The sequence below is a fragment of the Hippoglossus hippoglossus genome, chromosome 8 (assembly GCF_009819705.1).
Source record: "Hippoglossus hippoglossus isolate fHipHip1 chromosome 8, fHipHip1.pri, whole genome shotgun sequence".
Classification (NCBI taxonomy): Eukaryota; Metazoa; Chordata; class Actinopteri; order Pleuronectiformes; family Pleuronectidae; genus Hippoglossus; species Hippoglossus hippoglossus.
This window is the reverse complement of record NC_047158.1, coordinates 23,185,192-23,201,014: the sequence shown is the minus strand read 5'-3', so window position 1 is coordinate 23,201,014 and position 15,823 is coordinate 23,185,192. Positions and strand designations below refer to the sequence as shown.

The following is a 15,823-nucleotide window of genomic DNA, read 5'->3' as shown; positions in this document are numbered from 1 at the left end:
TTGTCCGACAACGGAGGAACAAAAAGTACGACTACGTTGAATCCGCACAGTCTTATACTCAGCGTCTGTTGTGTACAAACATGGAAGACAGACGCTCTGGTTCAAAATGAAAAAAATAATCTGCAGAAATAAAGACAGAACGTGTTGTGTCCACACATGTCTGACAAAGAGTCCATTTTCGATTAGTGTGGGAGACAACATGCCACGCTACTTCCACACACACACACACACACACACGCTAACGGCTAACGGCTAACGGCTAACGGCTAACGGTAAATCAATCTTTGGAGTCTTGGCGTCGCATCCAAACTCTCTCCGGATGATTTTTTCCTGCTTTCGATACCCCGCTCTGACAAAAACTGTACACAGCCAATAGAAGCGCTTAATGGCCACGGAGCCACATACATACAGTTATAGAAATGCAGTTTGTTGGTGTAAGAGATATGTGTGTATGTGTGTGCGTGTGTGTGTGTGTGTGTTGTCTATATATGTGACTTCAGTGGACAAGGCTGCAGTTTTTTCTCACAAACAGGAAAATGCTGATTGAAGGTTTATTGGAGCTAGCTAGCTAACGAGCTAACACTGGATCCCAGGTGATGATGTTTTGTCACACCTCAATTTCTTCTCAGTTGCAGTAAAAGGATAAATTATCGCTATAGCATGTGCACAACAGTAATCGTATACAGGTCCTCTGGATACAATTTATATGATCAATTGACCAAAAACCAGCTGAGCCAATCAGAACTTTGTAGATTAAGGTTGAAGACCAGAATTTATTTTAATGGTCACTAAAAATTGAGTGACAAGCATCGATGCACGTCGCTGTACGACAACCTGCTGCAAAAACAACCCCTAAATAAATCAAAATATATGTTTGACCAGTTTCAGGCTAACTGCTAATGTAGCTGCCTGGACAAATAACTCCAAACTGATTGGTTAAGAAAAAAAAAAGCTTTCTCTTTGTACAGGATGATGTGCATAGACATCAAAGACAATGATTTCTGATCAAACCTACGTGTGGCGCAGCAGAGTCGACTTAGATAAATCACTACGTTAGTGTTTGCATAACTTGCACTTGTTTTTATAGTCATGTGCGTTCCGAGAAAAGTGCAGTCGAGGTAAAGAGTCAAACAACAGAAAAAATTGAGTGGTGACATTTCAATCAATTACAACAAAGCATTGTTAGCTAGCACTGCTTCATCGGAATTTACCCGACTGCTATCTTAGTGAAATTTACTGTTATTTGCACACAAACACAAACAGTGAGGAAGCTTTGTTTGGTTGGTTTTGTCCGGTTATCTCCGTCCCGTGACTGACACGCTAGCAAATCCTTCAAACCTGCAGACAAGCATTGACCTGTAGTGTGAACTCAGAGACTGAAACAAGCTGTTCACAAATGAATGACACCATAATAACGAGATTAACAGCAATTAATAAATAGAATAAGAACGCACAACCATTGTCTCCTTATACGTCTCAAATGGATAAATGTACATATGCTAGTTTTTTTCACAGATGATTATGTGTCATATTCCTCCACTCATGTGATGACAAACTAACATCTACAAGTGGAAAGGAAAGGTGGGGTGGAGCCAGACATCGTTTTTGTGGTGGGAGATAAGTATTGGAATGGTTTGTTAGAGTTGATTGGACAGACCAACATGCAGTGAGGGGTGGTGTTGGGCAGGGGGCGCTGGGCTTTTGTTTTTATAGTTATGGTACCATTTCATGTTTTATTCTACTTTATACGTTTTCATTTTGGACGTAAATCTCGTAAACTTGACTCGCGTTGTGCTCTTTGATATAAGCGGCAAACATTTTGAGAACACAAGAGGGGAAAGCAAAAAACCCTTTGGTTTGAATTTACATAAATATAATAACAATAACAGTGATCATGGCGTCCATAAATATGTCTGATCTATTATTTCTTTCCTTTTTCAAAAAAAACGAACAACACATCAAACGGTTGCAACCCGTGATCCTGCGATCGGATGCTTTGCACATCAAAACAAACCTGTGCTGCTCTGACACAAACACACACACACACACACACACACACACACACACACACACACACACACACACACACACACTCGCACATTTATGCACCAATCTTGTTTCACTGAAGAGGAAGGGAGGCATGCTGCACACACACAAGGCCAGGTGGGGGCGACATGAAGTTAGCCCATAGGTCGAGAGTTCCACACTTAATACAATAATCAAAGACGGCGGGAACAAGTCCTCCACAAAAACACAACACAGGGGTGTGACCGAACAGGAAGTTCGGAGGTCAACATCAGGTTTTGGGGGAAAGCAGTAAAGATGAAGTTGATGGCAGCATATTTGAAAAATATCAACTTTTCCACAATGTTCCAAAAATATGTTACAAACACACGTTGACACTTAACGCCAACGTGTGTTTAACATTTAAATTAAATTCAAATAATTGAAACAGCAGACTAAGTAGGAACAAGTTAAGTAGTGCTAACCAAAGATGGGTCCGATGAGCGGTAAAGTGCATGAGGTGGAGGGCTGCTTGGGGTAGGGGTACAAAAACACCATCATGCAAACTCCACACTGCTTTTGCATGCCTTTATTATTATTATTATTATTATTATTATTATTATTATTATTATTATTATTATTATTATTATCACACACAACGGGATTTGTGGGGTCTGCTGGGGAAGGTAAGGGGCAGAGTACCGAGCCTGAACATCATTTTTTTGAACAATCCAACAACTACAAAACAAATGGGAGGAGCGATGACAGCAGGACAGGGAACCGAATACTTGGACAAACTTCCGAACCTTGACCGAGTTGTTTCGCTAACCTTAGAGTCTTTATGCTGTTGTGATGTTTGTCCGTGTTTTCTGTCCCTGCAGGAAGGGGGCAGGGCCTGATGGAACAGGAACTTCACGTACACACGTTCACATACAACAAAGAAATGTCAGTGCTAACAAGCTGGCTGGTGTTACGACGGCATCCACACATCACTGATTTTATCCACCGCAATCACCACCACCTAACCAGGCACACCGCAACGACCGTGACGTCACCTCGACAACCATCGACCATTGAGAACATGTAACTGAATTGACTATTGTGTGGCTGACTTAAGGATGCCACAGGCAGGTGACCAACAAAGCACTGTGATTGGTGGAGTCAAATGTATTGACTTTGAAAACAGCAGTTTTCTGGATTTGTGAATTCCCTAAATATGTCTAACACTTACGAAATGAAGCAGAGCTCTGAAATAGAACAAGACACCTGGGAAATGTAGAATCAAACACACTCAGGATTTGATTTACAGGGGGAACAATATCTGGTTTCTAATGTTGATACTACACTCCAACAAAACCACTTGGAAACCACTCATAAAGACATTGACAACACATTAGCAGAGAAAAGTGCTTAATTCATCTAAATCTACTATGAATCTGAACAAACATCTATTGGACGTTGCTGCTTGGAGGGGTTGAGGCTCTTTGCTTTACTGGACACGGGTTCAATTTTTCGTTTTGAGAATTAAAAGAATAAAATAGAAATTCCCACCTTAGCTTTTCTCCAAGCATAAAAATCCTGATCCTTTTTTTTCATCTAGCAAACACAGCATCACAGACGTTACAGCACGAACAACATGGACTCCCGATAAAAGTCAAAATATTCAACAGTGACTATTTCCTCATGTCTGCATGTCGCCCTGGAAGCCTTGAAAAAGCAGCTAGCATGAAGTTTTACTAACCATGCTGTGGCTTTGATGCTGCCTAACGATTGTTGTCAAACACCATATTATGCTGTAGCATCTTGTCAGAGTGAAGCCTTGAAGAGCGATTTGACTTTTTAATCAAAGAATCAGGTGTTTTCTATCACAGTTGTTGTCAGTATCCTTCATTCATCCAGAGAACAAATGTAAACATCGAATAACGTCCCAACTTGATAGCTTCTAACCTTGGGGCAGATTCGAGACACAGTGAGCGAGCTAGCAAACACTTTGTCGGTCAAATGAAACTGAACGAGTTTATTGCTTTGAGTGTAGTGTTAATTTAAAGTGGTATTTGTGGTTAAGGCTAAAATGACAGTGAAAGTGTTGTGACGGTGAAAGATCGTCCGGCACAGGCCTCAACAGAAGTCAGTGAACCTTCGTATCACAGAGCCTGTGCACAGACGAACTTCCTCCTTCAAACTACAACTTCTCAACAAACTCAACAACTTGATGCAGGTGTATGTTGTCTCAGTCTAGAGCTATGGTGATGTTAACACAATACTCAGATTACAGTGATGACTAACTTGTTTCTGTCACTAAGTCATGATTAGCCTAATTTAAATTAGCACGTTCTTTTCAGTGTCATTTCTGTAAAAAGAAGCAGAGAAGTCCCGTCGTCTTGTGCAAACATTCTGATAATTGCTAATGCTAACACAAAGTGGGTGTTTTTGCTTTCTGTATATTGCTACATGTTTGCAGTGTCCAAATGTTTTACTGCTGTAAGCTGTTCATTTAGAAAGCTTGACAACTATAATCTTATAAGCTAGCTACTAGCTTACAAACTAATTAGCAATCAGCTAAGAGAGCGATCGAAGCTAACGTTAAGATTATGTTTTGTCAGGCTACAATTTTCAGGGGGAAGAAGAAAATGTTTCTCAATTCTTTCCCTCGTTGTTCTGAACATCAGGAAAATTTCTTTAACATCAAAAATACCAGAAAACTTCATCAATCTCCAACAAGCAGCTTCTACATGATCTACACAAGCTAACGCTACAGCATGCTAAGCCACACAGTCTAACACTAGCGTTGGCATGATGTGGGACACGGGAAAGTTAAAGGTGTGTGTGTTAAGGGGGAATTTCCCGTGTGTGAAACATTAAATGTTCATGCGTGTCCTGTGTTGTGAATGTTTATGAATGGGTGTGTGTCACATGATCCACCTTCCATGGAGGAACAAATCCTCTCTTGTTTAGTAGCACCTGTGTAGGTCAGGCATTCAAATAGTGTGAGTTGAAATCACACACACACACACACACACACACACACACACACACACACACACACACACACACACACACACACACACACAGGGATGCAAGAAGGAAACAGGCAAATGCATCAAATCATACGGACTAAACAACAACCACTACCTGATGAGGCCGATACGTCACGGACACGTCACGCACTAAAACAGCAGCACCACAGAACAACGAAGCAACAAACGCTCCCCTTTAAAAAACGAAAAAAGCAACAATTTACCACGACACTCAGGTGACCGGGGCACACCAGCCACTTCAGGGTTTTCTACGTTTTCTGTCCATCTGCTTTGTTGTCTGACTTGTTTGTACGTTTTTAAACATTTTACTTTATTTTATTCTTTATTTTTTAATGTGTTCTTCCTTTTTTAGAATCTTCCAGAAGAACAGTTGTGACAGATGTGGAGACGACAGCCGGCTTTGACTACGATATCTCAGCGATCAGCGCGATGAGCCTCTTGGTGCGTAACGTGAACCCACTATCTTCATTGGCTATCTGGGCGGGAGAGGCGGGACAGGTCGTCTTCCTCTCATCTAAACTGCATAGATTGACCGTCTGTCTCCTCCCACCTTCCCTTTAACCCTCCCACCGCTGTTCTTTCCCACCATTCACCCATCAGTCAACATGTTCTACCACTAGAGGGCCTCCCTCCCCATGCTCTGTGGTTGTGGCTCCAAGTGGGAGGTTGTTGTCATGGAAACCCGCCATATTGCAATGACGCGTAGCACCAATCAATTGGCGTCACGCTCCTTTCTGTTTATAACTACTGTGACAGCTGGGACTCTGCCGGTCAGAGCAGATTTTACAGGCTGACTGAGGTGAATGACAGGAGTGAGCAACCAATGAGGGATGGTTTTAAGAGATGGCTGAGGCAACAGCGAAGTCGGGCCCTCCCTCCTAGAAACAACTAGACAAAGTTGGTTCAACCAACAGCAGAAGGTGCTCGTCCTGCGGGACAAAGTTCCAGAGCCTTGCTTCACTCACATCTGCGCTCTCGAACCTTCTGTTCCAAAGTTCCAGAGCTTTGGAAGGTTCTGATGGAGCTGAAAAGATGGAGGTGAACGTTCTGCAGTAGAAAGACATGAGCTCATTTATTCAGAATAAGCTCAGTTACCAGAAAATAAACAAAGAAAGGTTCCTCTGGAACGCTCGTCCCGCAGAAACAGCAGCAGTCGCCATCGCTGTCCTCGGAGACTCTCGAAAAATGAAAGAAACTTAAAAAATAAGAACAAAGTAAAACAAACAAACAAACAGAGTAAAAGTCATATTATAGGTCATAATCTTTTACAGGTAGCTAACCCATGTGTTGCTTCATGTTCAACACATGTACGCATACATCTGTAATAAATAGTTGGACTATTTGTACCCTCTGTTTATATGTTATGTATTTATGTCAGCTATAATGCGATGGTGTTTTTATTGTATTATTTTGTCTTTGTTTTTGAACCCCACCCAACCCCGTGGTGTTTCCTCTTATCTGTGATGAGACTGTTATCTCTTCCTAGCTAATAGGTTTTCTGTCTTGCATTTGTGTTTCAAGTTTTTGTGTTGTTTTCGTCATTGGTGTTTCTTTTCTCTGCTGGCTGTCAGTCAGACGGTCGGTCGGTGTCGGTCATCACAGCGGCAGGTGGCGGAGCGTCTTAGAAGCCCAGCGTGCCACCGATGGTTGACGCCAGGACCACGCCCAGGATGACGCAGCAGATGATGATCATGATCTTCTTCTACAGAGGGACGGCAGAGAGACACATGTGTTAGTAAAGACAAGGTTAGAGAGCGAGGTCTGCTGCCCCTTCTGGACCTCTGTAGCAATTACATCTAACTCCTACAGAGAAGTTTAAACTGTAACTAACAGAAATATAACTAAACTACCAGTGTTTTCAAGGGACACAATCTGATAGAGGACCATTATATATCAAATATACCATTATATCATCAAATAACTAATTCAAACCAAACTGATCAGAAACACATCAGTGAGATAAGAACGACCTGAAATTACAGAAACCATCTTTGACAAACTTTTATTTAACATCTACTTTGATGTTTTACTTTGGTCCATGTCCCATCTGCTAACATGGAGGAGGAGAGGTTTATGATCTATACTACAGCCAGACAGCAGGGGGCGATAGACACTTTGACTTCACTTTAGGGAGCTCTCATGTTGTCCATCTTTATTTAGGTCTGTGTTCTCTGATTGGATGTTTCCTGCAGTGTATTCTGGGAGTTCTGGTTCCTAGTGGTTCTTGTTTTTCTGATGAACGTGTTACCTTGCGAGCCTGGCTCTGGTATTTGACGGCCTTCTTGGTGTCAGACACGGCTCGCTCCACGTAGTCGACGGAGTGTTCCACGTTGTACTCAATTCTGTCAATCATCTCTCCCTGAGAGCAAACATATGAGTTTAGCAGGCCACGCCCCTACAGCCGCTGAACATGCAGACGCATTTCCTGTTAGCACATGACGTACCTGGCTCTCGACCAGCATGGCCATATCCACGAACATGTCGTGCAGCTCCCGGATGCTGTTTTCCAGCTTGATGATCTCGGTGTGTCGGGTCTCGATCTCATTCAGAGCCTGCTTCGTCATCTGAGAGTCCATTTTAATCTGCGAAGGGTTTCAACACCAACGTTATTTTACACCCACACTTTTAAAAAGAAGAGAAAGTATGTGTCATCAGGATCAATGATTGAATGATTGATGAATCATTTCATTGTGGCCAGTGTCATGTATGTCATTAAACATAAGATAACATTACAGAGGAAGTGGCATCAGTTTCGTTGATGAACTTTTGGAAAAGTGAAAACATTTCTGCGGTGACGTCCACTTCCTGTCACCGGTGGTCACGATGTTCCTAATGTCACTTACCTGCTCACGGTGGCACTTAACACCTGCCGTTAACCTCGTGTTCACTCAGCTCCACTGGTCAAAGTTCAGGTGAGTCCACTGTGACATCACCGGTGGGCGTGGCTTCAACCAGAGGAGCTCAGCGAAGCGTTCTGATTGGCCGTTCTGTGTCCAGTTACGGCAGCTGACCACGAAATCAGCTCACATGATGCTTCTGTCACATGACCTAAGCTTTGGCACTAGCAGATATGTGAGCTTTTAATTTGAAGGTGCGAACGATAATGTGAGTGAACCCTTCAAAATAAAAGCTCCCATGATGCAGCAGCTGGCATCTCACTCATCCTCCCATCACCCCCTTGTGGTCATGTGACAACGGCCGTATTCACTTGATGCCTCAGCGCACCTCTGGGCCGTTTGGCATCCCTGACAGATTATGCCTATGATTATGGGATGCAGAACGGCCCAGGTTATCGTAACCCATGGCAACAGCCGGGCTCAGGTGCGGTGCTTACATCATCGGTGAAGATGGCCAGCTTGCCGCTCTCCAACATGTCCTCCAGCTCCTCATTGGTGGTGGTTCTCCCAGCTGCACACAGAACACACAGAGTCACACGCTACATCACGTGACCAGAGCATGTTGTATGTTGCAGTACTCAATGATCTGCAGCTGTGTGTTGTAAGTATGTTGTTAGCATGTTGTTAGCATGTGGTATGTTGCAGTACTCACTGATCTCCAGCTGTCTCTGGATGCGGTCCTTGCAGCGGTCGCGGTACTTGGACTGCGTGGTGTTGTACTCAGTCATCACCTCCACAAACTTACGTGACAGCGTTGAGTGCTGCAGGACGACAACGTGTGACATGTGTGTTAATAAAGAAAAAACATGCGATGAACTAAAATCATGGTTCTGACCCATGACTTCAGTTGAATGCATCAATATTAATATTATTATTAATAATAATACCTGTGTACTTTCAGTCACGATTTATCTGCAGGACTTGTGTAGGATTTTTTGTGAATGTATTTTTACAGTGTCATGTAATTGTTGAACACATTTTTAATATTTGTAGAAAAGAGATCTGAATATTGATGCTCCTGCAGTTCTCCTCTCCACCACCAGGAGGCGGCAGGGAGCAGACTGAGGGAGGGTTTAGCAACCAATGACAGAGCAGAACACTGCAGGATGAAAGGAAGCTGTGGGAAATCCTACGCTCCCTGAACGTTCCCTGTGAGATGTTTAATGACGCCTGGACATTTGAGAAAATCTTATAATCTTATAATGAATGTGCGATAAGTTTCAGATCTATAAACTTCTAAAAAAGAGAATAAAAACGTTAAAATGTATAAATAATGAATTTTAATATTTGTCATAACATTTCTGTTTGTAACATATTCATGTTTAGAATTAAATAAATCAAGGCCAAGAACTTTACTTACTATGCTTTCAAAATAAAAGCCTCTTGAATAATCTCACCTGTGTCTTGCGGATCCTGAGGTCCGCCGATGATCTGTTGAGACCCTCCTCCTGCTCGATGCTCTGCTCGATCGCTGCAGACACACACAGACACACACAGACACACACACGATAAAGAAAATGATGTAAGTTTATAAATCTGATGAGTCACAGACACGTCAACTTTCAGAGTTGACGTGTCTGTCTCTTCTTATGGCAGCGTTGTCAGACGTGAGATAATTATCATAACGTACGATAACTTTTCCCTCTGTACGATGTACGAAAGGGTTCGGGTCAGTAACGCCATAATTCTGGTCATGTAGGATAATTTCATAATTTAGTGACAAAATTAGAAGCGATCAGTAGAGTAAAATGCTTCTTGTTTGTAGCATGTCAGTCTTTTACGAATCTTCTCACACATGAAGTTTCTCTAATCAATCACTGGCGGAGGATGGAGGAGAAACAGGAAATGAATCACGGCCACCTGTTCATGCAGGTTGGACGATGCTGTAGGTTGTTAGTTGAACATGTGATGTAACCCCCCCCCCGCATGACAGGAAGACAAACCTATAGACATGCTGCAGAGTGTGTGTCTGTGTGCGTGTGTGTGAGACAGGACAATAACACTCAGGCCTCATGGGGTTTCCAATTATAGCTTATCTCCAGCACCACAGCTATTCTCAGTCTGCATATGTACAGGCTGTGTGTGTGTCTGTGTGTGTGTGTCTGTGTGTGTGTGTCTGTGTGTGTTCCAACCTCTGGCTGTTCATATTAAAGCAGTGATGTCCTTGAACCATCAGCATGAACCAACGCTGCTGCACTGACTGACGAGCTTTAAACTGACTTGTGTGTGTGTGTGTGTGTGTGTGTGTGTGTGTGTGTGTGTGTGTGTGTGTGTGTGTTGATGTTCTCTCTTCTCTAATAAAAGACGAGGTGGTGGTTTTTATCTGAAACCACATTTGATGTGTGTGTGCCTGCTGGTGGCGCTACAGGCGAGGTCAGAAGGTCAGACCATCACATTCCTGGGTTCAGATGTTAAGGGCAGCTTGATGATTCATCCCAAAAACAAAAAGCCTCCTCGTCCTTTAGAGGAGGTCAGAGTTCAGAGGAATATGTCTGTGTTTACCTTTTAATTTTGAACGAACTTTATTAGCTGTTTTCTTGATGTCAGCTGTGAGGTCCTCCAACTCCTGCTTGGTCTCTGCAAAAAACAATCACAGAGCGTTTGTTAAAATGTGTTTGAAAACGTTTTGATGGTTTTTACTGGTGGACGTCAGCTTCTGGGTCACCTGTGAGGAAGTAAGGAAGCCTGAAGAGGACAACAACACACATGCGAGAAAATATTTCCAACTCTGTTTTAACTTTATAGTTCTCAGACATGACCTCCGGGTAAAATGTGCAGACTTGTCTACGAAGTTCAAATGCACCAAATGAACGTCCTCGTGGTTCAAACATTATGTCGTCGGAGGTGAAGCAGCTGCTTCCTCTTCTTCTTCTTCCTCTTCTTCTTCTACTGTTTAATTCTGTCTCTACTTCCTGTGATTGGTCCAAAAGTCCAAACTATCCAACAAAGTGTTTTCACTGCAAACCAACAGAACCAGGTTCAGTCTGATCCAGACCCAGAACTCCTCTTCTGCTCGGACTTATCTAGGGTCCCGTCTCATTTCATTCATCTTTTACATCATCACATCAAAAGTCAAGTTTTCATAACACGTTGATGTGATGATCTGTGAACATTCATGTAGTTTGATCATTCATCTATAATCAATATTATTTCTGGTTGTTTGATCTGGATTTGATCTTGTTTTCATCCACATGACTGGATCTGTTCTTTATTCTACACTTCATCTTTCTCTCCTTCTTGTTTCCAGGTTTTCTGATCCCTCTCTCCTCTCGTCATGACCAGATATTCACCTGTTCATCACATGTTGCACATTAGTCATGATTATTACAGACGAGACTCACGTGTGGTCGGCGGTTAAACTCCTCGGCTGGTCTGAGGTGCACTTCACGTCATGCAGGTTAAACATGCGACAGAAAAACAGCAGAGACGGACGGAGGGAAAAGACGAAGGTGGAAAAGAAGGGAACATCCAGGGAGAGAGAGGAGGAAGGAAAGAGGACGATAAAGGAAAAGCACAAATAAAAGGATGGAAAAGAAACAGAAAAAGAAAAAATAATCATCATCATCATGCAACAACACAAAACATCAAGCTAAAATCTGAACATGCAGAACGAAGAGACGACAAAATCATACGTGTTCCAGGGTGAAGTCTGATGTTATGGATCATACGTGTTCCAGGGTGAAGTCTGATGTTATGGATCATACAGGTTCCAGGGTGAAGTCTGATGTTATGGATCATACAGGTTCCAGGGTGAAGTCTGATGTTATGGATCATACGTGTTCCAGGGTGAGGTCTGATGTTATGGATCATACAGGTTCCAGGGTGAAGTCTGATGTTATGGATCATACGTGTTCCAGGATGAAGTCTGATGTTATGGATCATACGTGTTCCAGGGTGAAGTCTGATGTTATGGATCATACGTGTTCCAGGGTGAGGTCTGATGTTATGGATCATACGTGTTCCAGGGTGAGCTCTGATGTTATGGATCATACGTGTTCCAGGGTGAAGTCTGATGTTATGGATCATACGTGTTCCAGGGTGAGGTCTGATGTTATGGATCATACGTGTTCCAGGGTGAAGTCTGATGTTATGGATCATACGTGTTCCAGGGTGAAGTCTGATGTTATGGATCATACGTGTTCCAGGGTGAAGTCTGATGTTATGGATCATACGTGTTCCAGGGTGAAGTCTGATGTTATGGATCATACGTGTTCCAGGGTGAAGTCTGATGTTATGGATCATACAGGTTCCAGGGTGAAGTCTGATGTTATGGATCATACGTGTTCCAGGGTGAGCTCTGATGTTATGGATCATACGTGTTCCAGGGTGAAGTCTGATGTTATGGATCATACGTGTTCCAGGGTGAAGTCTGATGTTATGGATCATACAGGTTCCAGGGTGAAGTCTGATGTTATGGATCATACAGGTTCCAGGGTGAAGTCTGATGTTATGGATCATACGTGTTCCAGGGTGAGGTCTGATGTTATGGATCATACAGGTTCCAGGGTGAAGTCTGATGTTATGGATCATACGTGTTCCAGGGTGAAGTCTGATGTTATGGATCATACGTGTTCCAGGGTGAGCTCTGATGTTATGGATCATACAGGTTCCAGGGTGAGGTCTGATGTTATGGATCATACGTGTTCCAGGGTGAGCTCTGATGTTATGGATCATACAGGTTCCAGGGTGAAGTCTGATGTTATGGATCATACGTGTTCCAGGGTGACGTCTGATGTTATGGATCATACAGGTTCCAGGGTGACGTCTGATGTTATGGATCATACAGGTTCCAGGGTGAGGTCTGATGTTATGGATCATATGTGTTCCAGGGTGAGCTCTGATGTTATGGATCATACGTGTTCCAGGGTGAGGTCTGATGTTATGGATCATACGTGTTCCAGGGTGAGGTCTGATGTTATGGATCATACAGGTTCCAGGGTGACGTCTGATGTTATGGATCATACAGGTTCCAGGGTGAGGTCTGATGTTATGGATCATACGTGTTCCAGGGTGAGGTCTGATGTTATGGATCATATGTGTTCCAGGGTGAGGTCTGATGTTATGGATCATACGTGTTCCAGGGTGAAGTCTGATGTTATGGATCATACGTGTTCCAGGGTGAAGTCTGATGTTATGGATCATACGTGTTCCAGGGTGAGGTCTGATGTTATGGATCATACGTGTTCCAGGGTGAGGTCTGATGTTATGGATCATACGTGTTCCAGGGTGAGCTCTGATGTTATGGATCATACGGGTTCCAGGGTGAGCCCTGATGTTATGGATCATACGTGTTCCAGGGTGAGGTCTGATGTTATGGATCATACGTGTTCCAGGGTGAGGTCTGATGTTATGGATCATACGTGTTCCAGGGTGAGCTCTGATGTTATGGATCATACGTGTTCCAGGGTGACGTCTGATGTTATGGATCATACAGGTTCCAGGGTGAAGTCTGATGTTATGGATCATACAGGTTCCAGGGTGAAGTCTGATGTTATGGATCATACAGGTTCCAGGGTGAAGTCAGATGTTATGGATCATACGTGTTCCAGGGTGAGGTCTGATGTTATGGATCATACGTGTTCCAGGATGAAGTCTGATGTTATGGATCATACGTGTTCCAGGGTGAGCTCTGATGTTATGGATCATACGTGTTCCAGGGTGAGGTCTGATGTTATGGATCATACGTGTTCCAGGATGAAGTCTGATGTTATGGATCATACGTGTTCCAGGGTGAGGTCTGATGTTATGGATCATACGTGTTCCAGGGTGAAGTCAGATGTTATGGATCATACGTGTTCCAGGGTGAGGTCAGATGTTATGGATCATACGTGTTCCAGGGTGAAGTCAGATGTTATGGATCATACGTGTTCCAGGGTGAGGTCAGATGTTATGGATCATACGTGTTCCAGGGTGAAGTCAGATGTTATGGATCATACGTGTTCCAGGGTGAGGTCAGATGTTATGGATCATACGGGTTCCAGGGTGAGGTCTGATGTTATGGATCATACGTGTTCCAGGGTGAAGTCTGATGTTATGGATCATATGTGTTCCAGGGTGAGGTCTGATGTTATGGATCATACGTGTTCCAGGGTGAGGTCTGATGTTATGGATCATACAGGTTCCAGGATGAAGTCTGATCCAATACAGATGTTTTGATGAAGAATGTTTAAAATGATTTATCTGTGTCACACTTGATCCTTTTTCTTTGCTCTTTGGTAAATATCATAAAGACGAGTTATTGTGTTGTTTAAATGTCTAAACACATAAAAACTACACATGTTGTTCACATGTTGTTTTTAACACATTCACACACTGATGTCAGATCAACGACTTCATGACTCCGGAGCTGGAACCTTCAGAGAACGTGAATGAACAGTGAGATCTGGATAATGCTACAATTCTTCCTGGTGGCCACTTGTGGTGTTGCAGCGATAAACCCCCTGCAGGCCAAGAAGCATTTTCCCACAGAGCACCTTGATAACAGACGTCTGTAAAACAGGAAACATCATCCGTCGTTTCTCTGTGTTGTTTATTTTGAACCTTAAAACTTTACGAGCTCTCTACTCAGGATCATTACTACGTTAAAGCTAACGCTGGGCCACATTAAAGGGAACATTTAATAAATGACACAGAGGCACTCGCTCTCATAGCACAGAGGCATGATGGGAGAATCACTACTGCACATGATCAGTGGCTGCGTATACAGTTCATCTCTCCACTGATTGGTTGGTTGGTTGTTTGCAGATGTTGTTGCCTCCATAACGAGACCTAACAGTGTTCCCTTGACTTTTTAAAGACATTCAAAAACACAACCATGTGGAGCAATGGCAGCCATTTTCTCATTCTTTGTGATTTAATCTCAGTTAAAGGAACGACTCGTCAGCAGCTGAACTTGACGTCACAGTGAATCTGATCATGTATGTTCCCGTGTGAATGTTCAGATCTGAATGCGTTAGAGCAGCCAGTTAAAAATGGAGGAACGAGCTGAAGCCCTGAGGCCTCTGATGAAAAACAAGCCTGTTTTTTTTTACAGTGCAGCGTTTCTGACAGCACAGACTTGGCTTCAGGCCTCAGCGCTGACACTGAGTCATTGGTGCTGAGTCATAGTGAGTCGGGGTCAGGGTGAACGCAGTGCAGCTCACTGAGCCTCGCACTCCCACTTCAGACTGAAGGTGGCGCTCAGAGGACAGTGAACAGATCAGATTTCAATCGGAGGTTCAGGGTCGACTGAAGGTCACATTCAGTGTCCAGTTCACCACTGATCACTCTGAATGACAGAAACCATCGTTGAGAAACATTTATCTAAGTCTAATTAAAATAAATTTCCCATTTACTAACATGGAGGAGGCGGGGTTTCTGACCTATACTGCAGACAGCCACCAGGGGGCGATCCAGACGATTTGCCTTCCCTTTTGAAAGCTGTCATGTCGTCCATCTTTCTTTACAGTCTGTGATAATAAAGACTGTGTGTGTGTGAGTCTTACTTTCGTCAGGGTTGGGTGCGGCCAGGATGGCGCTGTGCTGCTTCTTCACCTGCTCCACATCCTCCGACAGCTTTTCTATGCAGCCTCTGATCTCCTCCACCTGAACACACACACACACACACACATTTAAATATACATTAAACATCTTGATTTTAAAATAAAATCTGTTCAACTTCGTCAGAACCAACATAAACAGAAGAGAAATGCAGAGTAAACAAGTTTAACTGGCTCCGCCCATATTGATGAGTTTCAGTTTTAAAGCATCCCTGTTTCTATGGAGCTTTTTTACTATCTTTATTCAAGAGCGTGGTCGTGTGAGCAACAATATACCTGAGTGCAAGCACACAGTTTGAGCAGAAGCAGAGCACATCTAAGTGCAAGCAGGGGCTATTTGAGTGCA

At 43.2% G+C, this 15,823-nt stretch overlaps 1 protein-coding gene across 1 annotated transcript in view; it reads right to left on the bottom strand.

Moving 5' to 3' along the window:
- Window positions 1–6,341: 6,341 nt before the first annotated feature.
- stx1b (syntaxin 1B) overlaps window positions 6,342–15,823 on the bottom strand; it is a 35,096-nt gene continuing 25,614 nt past the window's right edge. Inside the window, exons 3-10 of the mRNA XM_034592737.1 lie at window positions 15,424–15,523; window positions 10,442–10,516; window positions 9,337–9,410; window positions 8,592–8,700; window positions 8,377–8,450; window positions 7,487–7,624; window positions 7,291–7,401; window positions 6,342–6,744 (exon numbers count right to left, since the gene is read on the bottom strand). Coding sequence (XP_034448628.1) covers window positions 6,664–6,744; window positions 7,291–7,401; window positions 7,487–7,624; window positions 8,377–8,450; window positions 8,592–8,700; window positions 9,337–9,410; window positions 10,442–10,516; window positions 15,424–15,523 — 762 coding nt within the window. The 3' untranslated portion in view covers window positions 6,342–6,663. The remainder of the gene's footprint in view (window positions 6,745–7,290; window positions 7,402–7,486; window positions 7,625–8,376; window positions 8,451–8,591; window positions 8,701–9,336; window positions 9,411–10,441; window positions 10,517–15,423; window positions 15,524–15,823) is intronic.